At 36.3% G+C, this 14531-nt stretch overlaps 1 protein-coding gene across 1 annotated transcript in view; it reads left to right on the forward strand.

Moving 5' to 3' along the window:
* The window catches only part of nav3 (neuron navigator 3), a 573826-nt gene that overhangs the window by 259060 nt on the left and 300235 nt on the right, over window positions 1-14531 (forward strand). Inside the window, 1 exon segment of the mRNA XM_051926210.1 lies at window positions 2030-2098. Coding sequence (XP_051782170.1) covers window positions 2030-2098 — 69 coding nt within the window.

Consider the following 14531-nt stretch of genomic DNA (forward strand, 5'->3'; position numbering starts at 1 on the left):
TTTAAAGCATAAAAAGGGTAATGTGTGCTGCTCATATTCAATGATTATTTATGTCAACACCTGAATAAGACTTTTTTTATGTAAACATTTATGGCCAAAGTAAGCCACTGGAGACCTTAAGCATCAGAGGCTTTATTTACACAGTATCGAAAAGCTGCACCAGTACTTGGGTCTTTGCGATTCATCATATTTTTTATGAAATATTATGGTTCAGTTAAGTGAACTCTTCGCCTCTCCCTCCTGTTCTGGTGAAAAGCTCTCCCAAAAGTGTTGTTTTTGAGAAGACAATCTTTCTGATGTCATCAGTGAACCTGAACACTATACTATTTGCAGCACAGTAAAGCTATTCAGAATTTTACACCTTAGAACAACAGAAACATTGGGAGAGTGCCATATCAAGACTAATAGACTTCAGCCTCTATATTTCAAATTTTACAAGCAATCATTCATTCTGAATACATTCTTTAATATGAACATCATTACTTAGTGAGTGGTTGATGTTAAATCAACAATATATTGTTTGTGGTTAGCAAATAATCACAATTCTGTTTGCTGAAAACTGCACAATTTATGCAGTTCTAACCTTAATGAACCCTTTGCTTATAATTTTGATTTACTTGCAGGTTCTTGAATTGCTGAGGCTACCTTTCCATCTGTTCAATTAAACTAAAAACTACTTCTCAGCTGAATACTGTTCCAGTATTAAATTCCAGTGGTCACCCAGTTCAATATGCATTCTGCCACTCAGTATAAAGGCAAATGTTATAATCAAAGATGAATAAAACTCTTTTTTATTGTAGTTATAGCATATTTTGGGTTTCAGCTACTATATTTCATACTTTCCTCTATTATTACATAGACAAAGAATATAAATGTATATCTATCGCTAAATAGTTAAAAGCATATGCAGTAACAGGCCCAGTTACACACAAGACAAGGACAAGAAGATGGATACAAACATTACAGATACAAGCGTAAGTAGCAATGCTAGAGAGAAAACATAGACCTCAGCAAGAAGCACTATGCCTTAGGAGTATTTATGGAACCCAAGAAGGACCACAAGCAGAGGCATCAACATTAGTGAATGAAGGTTAAGGAGGAAACTTTAAAGATGCAAACAATCTGGACTGATGGAGGATGCTCAGACTTAATGGATAACATGTAATTCTGTCATTTCCATTTAGGAGAGCAGCTGCCCTGCTACTGCTGTGGAGGTTTGCCCTTGAAAGACTAATTGAAGCCTCAGGAATTTAAGAACTCTAGTAGCTGTTAGACCAGGCATATTTGGTCTGCTAATTCTGGAAGTAGTTCCAGGGCTAGACATGAAATGGTCCTGAGAGGAAGCATAAAGCCTCATGTATTTCATCAAGTGTAGAGTCTGACATGAGGAAAAATGACAATAGAATAGGAAAGGGAGGAGAGGTAAAGGGAGTGTTTTGGTCTTGGGGCATGGTACAACAACATGGCTAGGTGGACAGGCCAGTCCTATATGCAGCTAGGCAGAGAAGGCCTTTATTAGGAAGGCCCAGAGTGGCTACATGTTATTTTTGAAAAGACTTAGCAATTCCTGACACAAAATAAACGCAATGAGATTGTCCCCAGCTGTGCACAGCACACTAGAATAACACAATATGTATATGTACAATATATTTTATTAGGAAATATGCATTTGTAAAAAACTACATCACATCTAACCTGTGAAGGAGTTTGCTTAGTTCAAAAACATGAGAATTTTCTTTATTCATTTTTTGTCTTGTACACTTCATTTAGCAAAACATGACACCTCTACACTAGGTATGCCCTCAAATAAAATTAAAATAAATAAAACATGACAAAAAACTGAAGAGCTGAATCCCAGCAGAGGAACTGAAACCTGTGCAGTTTGGAGCTGTACTCCCTGTTCTTGTTTCAATAATATAAGGTACAAAGAAAAATGTTTTATAGCCAAAATTATTCTACATGTGTACCTGCAAGGTCATTAAATCTATTCGGCTTGATTTTCTTACTGAATTTTCCTTTTTTGCTGCAGTCTGACAGCCAGATATGCAACTCAGTCCAGTCACAGTGGAATAGCAGTGAGTCAGAAAAAGAGTACTCGGTAAGTTTGGTGGTCAATTTTTATTTGAGTATCATATTTATTGCAAAAAGTTTTCTACAGTTTATATTTTATTAAAATCAAACTGAACTATGAAAAATATTTCAATTGTGTTAGCTCTGTCCAAGTCCAAAAATCCTTCTTTCAAATCCAATACCCGCTACTTTTTGGTGCCTAGTTTGCATGTTCTACTGCATGGGTTTTCCTCTGGGTATTCCAGTTTTGCTCCAATATCACCAAAGATGTTTCCTACCTGGTGGGACAGACATTGCCCTCCAGCTCCTCAAACTGAATCATTGAGGTTTCAGAATGTTATGTTATTAACTACTGGTATAAAAATAGACCCATGTAACATCTACTGAATGTGAAGTGAGATCAGAAGACGGAAGGATGTTAATGGAGGGCCACTGTTCAGATTAGTATGGTCAGAGCATTTTAAGAAAGAGTGTTTCATTGCTAATGTTAAGGGATCATTCTCCTAGGCAGGTTATGGCCCCAACACCTTTGTTTGGAATTAACTCTTCTTATTGGTTCTCACGAATCATGTTACAAAGAAAGGAAGAGATTACTCTCTCACAGTACTCAGTACACAGAATGTCTCTGGCAACAAGAAAATGTAGGTGTAAACCCTACTACTGAATTAACATTTGAGAAAATTACTTGTACTTGAAAGTACATTATGTAGTTTGCAATGGTACACATCATCAAGGTCTTTTTACAATTAAAAGTTGTTGTACAATATATTTTTCATATGCCTTTTGCCATAAGTATTGGAGTCACCAATTTATGAATATTTGGTGGAATGAGGTTTTAGAAACTTATTTTCTGCTATAGCTGACTAGAGCTGCCATTTAATTATTTTGTTTTACTATGAATGAAAAAGTAGTTGGTGCCCAATTAGGACCTCACTGGCAGAAGAGCAATCCTTCACTTTGAGATCCCAAGTGCAGCAATTATAAACAAAAAACAGACCTAACAAATGAAAGAATAAACTGAGAATTTTTGGGGAGTGTGAGCTTAGCAGGTTTTGAGAATAATATGTTTTACATTTGGAAGTGGTTTATTTTTGTTCATAAAACTAGAATTTACTCTCACATCCAAGTTAAATGTCAATTTTTCATCCCCCCAATTCACCCATTATTCACATTCTTATGAAAGATCAACTATTTAGTGTGTTAGGATATTTATCTTGACAGTCCAGGGCAGCTGTTCAGGTGGATTCCATATTAAGCATTGTTAACCCTGAAATATGAGTAGAATTTTAGTGGAATCCTTCAGAAAACATGAAACTTTGAGTCATCAAAACTCAAGGTGATTGCGGAAAATAGATTGCCATTTAACAGAGAGAAGAAGATTGAAAGTCAATGGGCAGCAGCTCTTCCGGTACCTTAGAGGCTGAAAAAATGTTCAGCTTCATAGTCTGCTGGTTAGAAGAATGAATTTAAATCCTGATGGTTAAACACTGAAACTGACGCTGATTGTCTGCTTCACCTTGAGAACTCATTTTAAGATTAGGTGATTTATTGGGTAATGTCAGGATGTCAAATGGTATTATATTATTTACTACCTGCAGGTGGATCTCAGTTCTAACTTTAGTTCTAAAGGCCTACCATTATTTAGTCCTTTTTTTGTAAGTGAGTTTGCATGTGTACATGATTGTCCTGTGCAGAACAGTATCCCTGTGTTTAGGGGTGGTTCTTGCAATGAGCATGTTGTTATCAAGATGGACTTTTGCACCTGTGAACGGCAACTGGATTAAGCAAATCTGGAGATGGACATATAGGGACATATTATACAGTAGTGGCGGCTGGTGAAAAAAATTTGGGCAGGGACATAGCTTTTGGGGGGGCAAACTAAAGCAGCACTTTTTATATAGTACCTTTCATATCTATCAATCTATCTATCTATCTGGTCATTCCACATGCTCACGAGGTCCTCATCATAGTGTCAATGCCCATCTTGGCCTGTCCAGTACCAGACGCATAGGACAAATCCAGGCTAAAATGTATTGTACCCTTTCCACCATGCTGCCCAATCTGATGCCGGTTTTCCCATTTCTACTGTGCTCCAAAATTTAAGTCTGTGACATCCACAGTCCCCCTGTTCTTCCCATAACTTGTCCTATAGATGTGGAAAGGAACAGGTGCACTTGCTGCCCAAATTTTATACTACACCTGTCTCTAAATTGCCAAATCCTCTGCCAAACTGTCCGGTTCCCCATTCCGCCATTCTTCCAATAATGTAGACTTCTGTCTGTCCTATAACACATCCATAGTATAAATCCAAATCTTAATCTGCCTGTGTTAATGGAGTGCCCAATCCTTGGCCATTTCCACTGTATTCCATAAATCCACATCACTAGTTTCTCAAGTCTTGCATCATTTACCACATCCACAGAGTCATTCCCAACCTAATTTTATTCTACGCTCACTGCCAGTCTGCCCAGTCCTATGAAGGTTTCCCAGGCTTACCTCACCTGAGCACAAATTCATATGGTAAGTTCCATAGACCCCAACATCGTAAAACATCACTCACCCCACAACCTGTCTTGTACCACACCTACAGGACAAGTCCAACATACATAAATCTTTACAATGAGGATACCTAGTTCTTTGAACATACATTTTGCCCTTCTTTCTTTCAGGCCTGAAAATTTCTAAATTTAATATATGGTTAAATTTAGTCATTTCCCTAAACCTGCCAAAAAATTACCCGCATACTATTGTCTTCAAGCAGGGTTTCCAAACCTTCTCTTTAGTAGAGGCACACTTTTTTATAGATAACAAATATAGACTGTTTATCACTTGTTAACATATTTTTAATAAATATGGTTTAAATAGCCAGCCCAGAACATCACTTCTCAGTTATCAAATGTGATGTCAGTTATTAACCAGACTTTCCACAAGAGACTTTCAGAAGCTGTGAAATGTGAAGTACTTTACTTGCTTGAAAAACAGACAGTGCACCATCATGGGATACGAATCCTGGCCAGGTCTGCATCTATCTGGCATTAGCAAAAGCTACCAGTGGGAATGGGCTTTGCAGCAGGTGCTGCCTTCCACACTTCAATAAACATGTACAGTAAGTAAGTTACAATAATTGTCTGTTGTAATTTGCTGCTTCTGAGTGAGTTTGGGTGTGTTCTTGTGTGTTTCCCATGTTGGAACTGCACCCCATCCAGTTTTTGCTCCTGCTTTCAGCTCACTATCCCACAAATGCTAAATTTGATAAAGCAGGTTTGAATGATAATCTCAGTTTACCCACCAACAAAAACACCAAAGCATACCATTGAAACGTAGTTTTTATTTATTTGTGTTTTTTCTACTGGCCCCTTAAGTATTTAATTATACTGCAATTGTAAATAAATATAGAAAATCCTGTTATATTTTTTGCACTTTGCTTTAAATAACACAGTATAAAAATACCTTAACAGATATTGCAGATGATCGGTGACTAATCTTGGGGAGACTTTTTGTTTGCTTTTAGAAATTGTTAAAACAAAATTTTGCTCGACAGGAACAGCTGGCCAGAACATTCTTTGTGCTGGGGACGCTTTTCTATTAGGCCTTTTGTATTGTAGTGTTGTTACTTTGCACTTTTAACTCCCTCTTGTACACTAGCGTGGCAGTAACATTACTAAAATGCTTTAATCATCAGCCCATGATGAAATTGGGTTTGAAAATAATGTATACCATTTTAGTGCTTAATTTGTGCTACACAATTGGATGAAGATGAGAGTGAATGGTCATTGGCAGTATAAGTGCTTATATGCAACCATTTTATTTATTCAATAAGTAGTTCTGCTTGTATTTAATTGGTACATTAGACAGCTAATGTGATGCCTGTAAGCTAAGAAGTGCAAAACACGAAGATGCTGGTTCAATAGTTCATTGTATACAAGCATTTGGCCTACAGCATCCTTGACTTGGAGGAGACTTGAAATCTTTGCATTCCCTTGTAGCATGAGAAATCTTAGGGGTGTAATTTACAGGACATTCACTCTAATTGGAAAAGCCTCACGTAAAGACTGGATGATTCCTATTCTGGTTACAAGTGCCTTAATCTTAGAGTATTTTGGCGGAAGGAATAAAGAAATTAATTGGCAAAATAGTCTTTATTTAATGTCTGTGAATGTTTACAGTATTTGTTTGGTAGATTTCTTTTATCTAACATGAGTATAAATGTGGTTGTAAACCACTGTATATAGAAAGATCAAAAAGATGGCCAGTTCCAAAAGTGTCCACAGTGAACAGTTTGCTAGCTGATTGCTGCAGAATTGTGTCCAGATAAGTAGAGGAGCTGTGGCAGTGACTGTCTGCTCAGTGTGCCAATGACCTGCCAGGCGTCCAGTTGATGTCATCAATCATTAGTAAGAATTCCCTCTCAGCAGGAACTGTGGGTGGTCAGTAATTAATAGATAGTAGATGAGCACTGAAAAGGGACACTGGGGAAAAAAGAGAGGAAGCTGTCTATTTTGTTTTAATTATGCACCTTACTCACAAAGTTCGAATGATATTATTCTGAAATTTGCCACTGTATGCCCTTCATATATAAATAAGCTTATTTATTATCTAATTTATTAACCAACCTGCTGATTATGCTGGCTCCCTGAAGAGAAAACAAAAATAAATGTACCAGTAGTCCTGAAAAACAGATGTCTTGAATTATTTGCTCATTTCCTTCCTTTTCTTCAAAAAAGGAACAACAAATCCAGTCAAAGTTTAAAAATATCAAAAGATTCATTTTTTCCAACATGGTGATCTACTTCGAAGTCCAAGGCTTATTCATTTGTTCCAGAAATGATCCCTCCATGCATTATAGATTAAGAAAACTACAGTATATACAGTACAATTAGACAATCTGGTCAGTTATAGTTCTTAGCTGTCAGAATAATAAACAATCAAAATTAATCTTTTGTGATGTGCAGTATATCATCTTCTCTGTTTCACTCTGTAATGGATATTAAATTTAGTAAATAATTCTGCCTTATAGACGAGAGTTGGAGGGCTCACTTTATAAGTCACCCTATTTTAAAAGGAGAGGTATCTCTGGTGTGTCTCCATTTGTTATGAGACAGATTGTCTCAGAGGATTATTGCAAGTGCAACAATAACAAGGAGATGGAAACACGTGAAAAGTCATAGTGAGTGACCAGCAAATGTTCAGAAAAAGCAGATCAAAGCATCAGACAACCAAAAACAAAACGTAAAACTGGACTAGTGTTGATTGGAAACATTCACAACAGCGTCTTTCACTGAGAATTTGCTGGTTATGCTGTTGACCTTGTTTGACGAGATATTTCCCTGAAAGTTTGCGGAGTACCCATCTTAATTTTTTTCCTGGTATCCTGTGATGCTTTGGGAGGCCAACATGACATCACAGAGCTGTAGCAGTCAATTCTGGATGGGGCATCCTCCTAATATAACAATGATCTTAGCAGTGGGTGACATGCAGTTCAACTACTATTCTGGATTCATTTTTTCTTTTAGTATGGCCTTAATAAGAACTGGTTTACTGGTATGCTAAAAGTTAGCAGAAAGCTTTTAGACGCAATTAAGCACAAAATGTGTACACAGAAGGACATTTGGAAATGTGTTGGTGAATTTGTGTCTTAATGATAAAGCATTTTTGTATGGACGTAATTGTGATGTGTGTGTACTACATGAGCGTATGCCTTTAATAGTATTACCCAGAATGCTGTGCAGTTGATTCAAATAGGAAAGAGGGAAGAATCCATGTGCTTTACTGTTGTGTTTATTAGTGAGCAGCAGAATTGAGTGAGCACACTGCAAAAAATGAAACCTTAACAAGCCAGACAATCTTGAAAAGAAATAATAGATCTTGTTTTTTTTTTATTTTAAGAATAACTGACTTGAGTAGATTTGTATGTGTAAGATATATAATCTCATTTTTAGAAAATTTAACAAGTTAACAAGTTAAACTTTCTCACTATATTGGCAGATAATTTTGCTTGATTCTAATACCTGCAAAAAATCAGTGTGAAAAAATGAGAAAAAATAAATAAAAAACAAGAAAAAGGTATTATAATCAAGCAAAATTATCTGCCAATATAGTGAGAAAGTTTAACTTGTTAACTTGTTAAATTTTCTAAAAATGAGATTATATATCTTACACATACAAATCTACTCAAGTCAGTTATTCTTAAAATAAAAAAAAACAAGATCTATTATTTCTTTTCAAGATTGTCTGGCTTGTTAAGGTTTCATTTTTTGCAGTGCAAGCGCGTCATGGGGAAAAAAATATTTACTTTTCAGTTCAAGAGAGGTCAGTTCATACTTCCTGCTCCTGTTGTCACTCTCTGCAAGAAATGTTTTTGTCCTGGTATTTAATTCTATTCATTTTTCTAAGGCAGTCATAGAAGTGCAGTGATTAACATGGCTTCCTCACAGCTCAGGTGCATCATAGTTGACAGGCCCTTCCCTAGCCTTCAGGGACACTTAAAAAGCCAAGGCACAGATGTAATCCACTCAAAACTTGATAATTTCTATGATTTCGCCAAATTCAAGGTAAAGTGAATTCTGCGCTGTTTACTCAATACTAAAGCTGAAGCTAATTACCACTAATAGTGATTTGTGTGAAACAAAGTGTATCCACTGAGTGATAGAGTTAAAGGAAATGCCATTGTATTCATATCATCGCACCCTGTGATGCAATCAGCACAATGATCATGGTCATGTGATGAACAAATCATGTCACGTAAATTAATGAAAATGGAATGCAATCAAAATTAACTTTTTAAATCATAATTTAATATAAGTCAAACCCCCTAAAAATCAAATCTATTTGGTAAAAAATGTTAACTAAATCAAAATACACTTTGAAAATGTTTCTGTTAACATATCATTTAGGTAGCTGAAAATCATAAGTCTCCTGCCTACCAAATCTTTGATATCCACTTAAGAAATGGACAAAACTGCCCATTTATGGAGATAATGCAAATGTATTCTAGACAGCTTGGCAGATGCACAGTAAGCACTTGGTAAATGGGGTGGCCGTTTAGCTATTAGTAGTAATCAATTTGCGTGAAACTAAATTCACAGTGAAACGTAATAATTTTGGGGCGGCAGGTGGTGCAGTGGTAGTTCTGCTGCCTCGTAGTAAAGACAACATGGTTTGAGTCCCAGGTCCTCCCTGTGTGGAGTTTGCATGTTCTCCTAGTGTCTGCATGGAATTCTTCTGGGTTCTCTGTTTTACTCCATCAGTTCAAATACATGAAGTTTAGGTGAAATGAGGATCGCCCTGCGATGAACTGGTGCTCTGTCAGGGTTTGTTCCCTACCATTTGCCAGCTGGGATAGGCCCCATGACTCTGTTTAGGACTAAGCAGGTTAGAAAGTGACTAACTGACTTAATAATTTTGCTTTGCAAAAAAGTTGTAAAACTACAGTGTTTCCTGACCAGCAAAATTTGTTCCACTGACAAAGTGTTGAATTTTTTTTCTCTATATTTTGTCTTATCCACAACATTTTCTCTATAAGCACCAATTTTTTTTCTAGTGCAGCCTGATTGATTTAGTTAGGATGCAGGGGCAAAGCTCAGTTTTGCTGACATATATTTATTTTTATATGTAACAAACCAGTTGTTCAAGCAGTGGACCACCGCTTTTTTCCCTCATCACTCACATGCATATCTGACCACCCTCCACTACATTAACACAACTCAGAATATGAAATTATCTAATAGCAACACCAAAACTTTGTACGGTAATAAGCCATGTCACACTTTCAAAAGACACTTTCTCCTCTATATATTTATCTGGGCCTATCTTCTGAGAAATGTTACAGGTCCAAAAAAGTACAAGGTGTTGCCAAACATTTAGGGAACAAATTTCCTTCCTCTACTCCCTAAAAAAAGAACGTAAAGAAATTTTAGTGCATTTCACATTTTGCAATTGTGGAATCTCATGCAAAGAGAATTTCAGTGTTTGTTCAGTGTTTGTTTCACAAAACTGTATATGAAATGTTTTGCTCATCACTAGAAGTTAGCTAATACATTGACCTTTACATATGCTGTATGAAGGACCAACTTTCTGTGTTGCATCCTATACTGCCAGAACATTATTTGCTCCAGCAGACCCCCGTGACCCTGTGTTAGGATACAGTATAGCGGGTTGGAAAATGACTGACTGACTGACTGACCGTCACCCCTCATTAAGCCTGTTTAAAAGTTCAAGAGGTTTTCCTCTTAAGTTATTTTTCAGGATCATATTATAAATGCATGACAAATAGAAAACTAGATATTACTTAATATAATCTACAAAATATTAATTAATATTCTATTTCTGTTACACATTTCGAATTAGCTAATAGCCGCACAGCGGTACCTTGAAAATAATAACAGCTTACATTTTATGTATAAGATTAATTTCTCATGAATTTGTGATAGTAATGAATCAATATTCATACATATTTCTTCAGCAGACTTGCATATCTGTTTAGCATATAAAGAATATTAATGACTATTTTTTTCCTGGTTTTACTTGAGTTAAACTGCCTGTGACTTACACTGGAAGCACTCAAGGCAGGAGCAAACCATATGGCATATGGAGAGAAGAACTATATCAAGCTAAAGCATCTGCTGCCATTAACCACCATTTGCTAGGGAATGTCAATCCAAGACAATATTTGTTTTAGATATCTTTAAATATGCAAATGAACATCATGCTATAAATTTACTTCATACTGTTTCTGTACAAACTTTTTCTTCTGTGAAGATCATCTTTCATATCTCTGATTTGTTGAAAGATGTTTTACAACATGTAAGTACTATGGTCTGGTGACTAGGGTGCTACACTGTGAACCACAAGGTTGACAGGTCAGTGAAAATGATTGGACAACCCTGAGCAAGCCTCTAAATCTTCCTGTTAGAAGGCACTACATAAAATAAAGCTAGTCGATTTATTATTTCATTTCCGCAAAAGCAGGGCCACTGAGTCTGGAAGCAGAAGTCTGACTTCTCTTTTATTTAACTATGAAACCGAAAGCATCCAAGACACATGGTGGGCAGAAGGAAGAAAAGGGCAACAAATGAGTCAGTTGGCACCTGCTTCAGGGTTTTTGTAGAGAGAATACAATAAATAATTTTTAAAAATAGATGCCTTTTATGGTCCCAAATAACCTCTTTTTGCTTTTCACTTCTAGGATGATTTTCTACATACTGTTTTTCCCATTTCAAGCAAAAACGCTAAAGATGTTGTTTAAACATTGGTTATATTAAATGTATTAATTGTAACTGATGGCTTTTTCCTACTTACCTATGTAGTAGATATGGGGGAAATTACTTCTGTTCTTTTTGATTTTTTTTTTTGGAAATAAATACTTTGTGTTGTTGTTTTACCCCATTCAATTAATCTATTTTTTCCCACTTCTATTACCAGTTTTACTGAAAGTCCAAAATGATTTCACGCTCTGATCTGTGCGGTATAATCAGTATTTTGAGTCTTTTATTTATTTTTATTTTTTTATACCACCTTCATATCTACTATATAACAAAACCCTAAGGTCTGTGTGTCCAGTCCGACAGAGCAATCTGATTGGTCAGTTTGACTTTGGTGGCGTGACAAAAGAGGAAGTTCAAGTGTGAGACACATGAGGAGGAGAAGTGGCATATGATGCACACTGACAGACTGCCTTCTAAAGAGGACAGGAGGCGAGAAAGGTGTCTCAAGCAGGCTTTACGGAAACATGCTTGAGAGATGGAACACTGGTAAACAGGTCTTCACACACACGCAAATACAGAGGAAAGGCGCCGAAGGTACACGTTGGGCAACAGATACCATATATTATTTTTAATTATTCTATTACCTTTCTTCTACAGGTTCCACAGCTTGTTATTTATAATTTATGACTACTCGATCAGCTTTTTGATTATAGCATTATATTACCTGTCAGAAGGTGTCACAGTAGAACAGTGAGTAATTTTTTTGTCTCACCCCATCAGATCACTTTCTATATGTAGACTTCATGCTCATGTAGACTTCATGCTCTCCCCATGTCCATTTGGATTTTTTCACCTTACTACAGTTTCCTCCAAAAAAATGTTGGGTTAATCGGCAACTCTAGACTGGATGGAAATTAGTATTTGCATCTGTTTGAGTACTAATCCTACAGTAATTCTGCTGTATTGTCATCTCTTCATTCTAATCTACTTCTATAATCTATAACAGTGTTTGGGAATACAGAATTACATACCCACATACTGTACATACCTGCATACATAGATTTTCAAACCTGCTTAGTCCGATTTGATACTTTGAAATATATAACTTTGCTTTGTAAAGTGCATGGTGCCAGCTGGCTTTCAGAAGGGTGATATGAAACATAAAGACTGAGTGATAGCGTCTTCCACTACAGGCCTCTGTCTCAGATCTCATGTAGCCTATTCTAAAAAAACTGGGTTCAGAAAAACATGAATGGAGGATGGATCATTTGTAGTAGGAGATTCTGTCATCTTACTCTTACTACAGGGTTCATATTGTTTTCATGATTTTGGCTGATTTCCTGGAGATATAATAATCTTTAAGCAAACATAGAAAGTACATTCAATAACTCATTTGACATATGTTTAAAAAACGCTTGACTGTTTTTAATATACTATTATAGCTTCCTGTTAAATGTTTTTAAATATGCATTTCTTTCAGTTTTCTTATTCAGTTAAAAGACAAATGAGTGCAGAGCTGCTTAAACCCTTAAAACAAATTTAATATAAGCAAGGAAATAGATTTTTTAAGTAGCGTGCGCAGTGTGGGACTAGAAGCAGGGGAGTGGACTCAGTAAAGGGTAAGAGAGCGAGTGTTTTGGGAGTGTAGCGTGGGCCTGCTTACAGGCAGCATTAGCAGCACTCATAAAATATCTGATGAATGAGCCTTGGGGGACTAGTAACGGGAAGCAAATGGCATAAGCAGTTTGTTCATGGCTACTTTAACTTACACTGAACTGGACATGCAGGTTTCCATCATTACACAGCTACAGGTTACTGTACCTCCATTCTATTGTACGATATGTTTTGTCTGTGTTTTCATCAGGAAATTTTCTTTTACTTTATGCCTGTCTGCATTGAATTGACTTCACAAGTGCACAACTGTTTAAACTTTTTAAATAACTCAAGAAAATTTGACAGCTCTTCAGAATTTATACTTGACCTGGCAACCTTGTAGTTTACAGTCAATTTCCTTAGCTACTAGGTCATACTTGCAGTCCACAAAATAATGAAACGGGGAATGAAATGTTATTTTCTTAGAACAAAGACCCAGCACTGGCTCATGCCCAACCTCAACAGCTCATATTAAAAAAAATCCTAAATTCTTGTGTAAGCTCGGTCTCCATTAAAACTTAAGTACTGATGTATTGAGACACATGGTGAATGATTCCTTTAATAAACTAACAGGCCAAGGTATTGTAAGTAAGAAGAGACAACAAGCCAGTGTAACAATTTGAAAATCATAAAAATCTGGTAAACCCCTGGAGTGGGGGGTATGCAACATTAGTTTTTTTTTATTTATACTGATTTATTGTTGCTGGATATTAATTTTCTTTTTATATAATAAAAAATCATCACAAAAAATTATAGGGACTGCCTATAGTGTATTTAACTAACAAACTTAGTCACACTATAGTTCACGTATCCATTATAAGCAACTGCTAACAGTCTCCATATTAAACACATTGTACGCTTTTAATGTCAAAAATGACAGTCACCTATTTCAGGAGTCTTAATATTTACTGATAACTTACCTCACTACCAGTGTTGCCCAGATATATTTCTACAATGAGTTAAAGGTAAGAAAGCAAGTATAATATAGAAATACTATCTTTTGGAAATTCAGCATCGCTAAATAGAACCAAGGATGTGATAAAGATGAAATCGTAGAAAAAAGATTGTGCATGCAGATGATGAGATCCTCCTATCAGCCCCAGCACACTCCTGCTCTCTGAAGGGAATTATGGTAGTTGTATCAGTCCTAGTTTTTGGGGTTGTCCCCCTTCTCACTACAAACCCTGTCATTGATATGCCATATAGCTTATCATTTAGGTTGGAGCAGTGGCATCACACATTCAATATTTTGTGAACATCGGATCAGCCATTTTTGTGTGATTGGTGAGCAAACAGACATTCAAATGTATAGATTTATATTATTATTAACAGCATACCTAATAAAATGTTTATAGATTATTATAGCTGATTAATAATGGAAACCAAAACTAAAATGTAACCCAACTTTAATAAAACATTTATTTAGTCTTAATATGATATACTGCAGTGGTAGTGCCTCGCAGTTAGGAGACCCAGGTTCGCTTCCCAGGTCCTCCCTGCGTGGAGTTTGCATGTTCTCCCCGTGTCTGCGTGGGTTTCCTCCGGGCGCTCTGGTTTCCTCCCACAGTCCAAAGACATGCAGGTTAGGTGGATTGGAGATTCTAA

Source organism: Erpetoichthys calabaricus, chromosome 1 (assembly GCF_900747795.2).
Source record: "Erpetoichthys calabaricus chromosome 1, fErpCal1.3, whole genome shotgun sequence".
Lineage (NCBI taxonomy): Eukaryota > Metazoa > Chordata > Cladistia > Polypteriformes > Polypteridae > Erpetoichthys > Erpetoichthys calabaricus.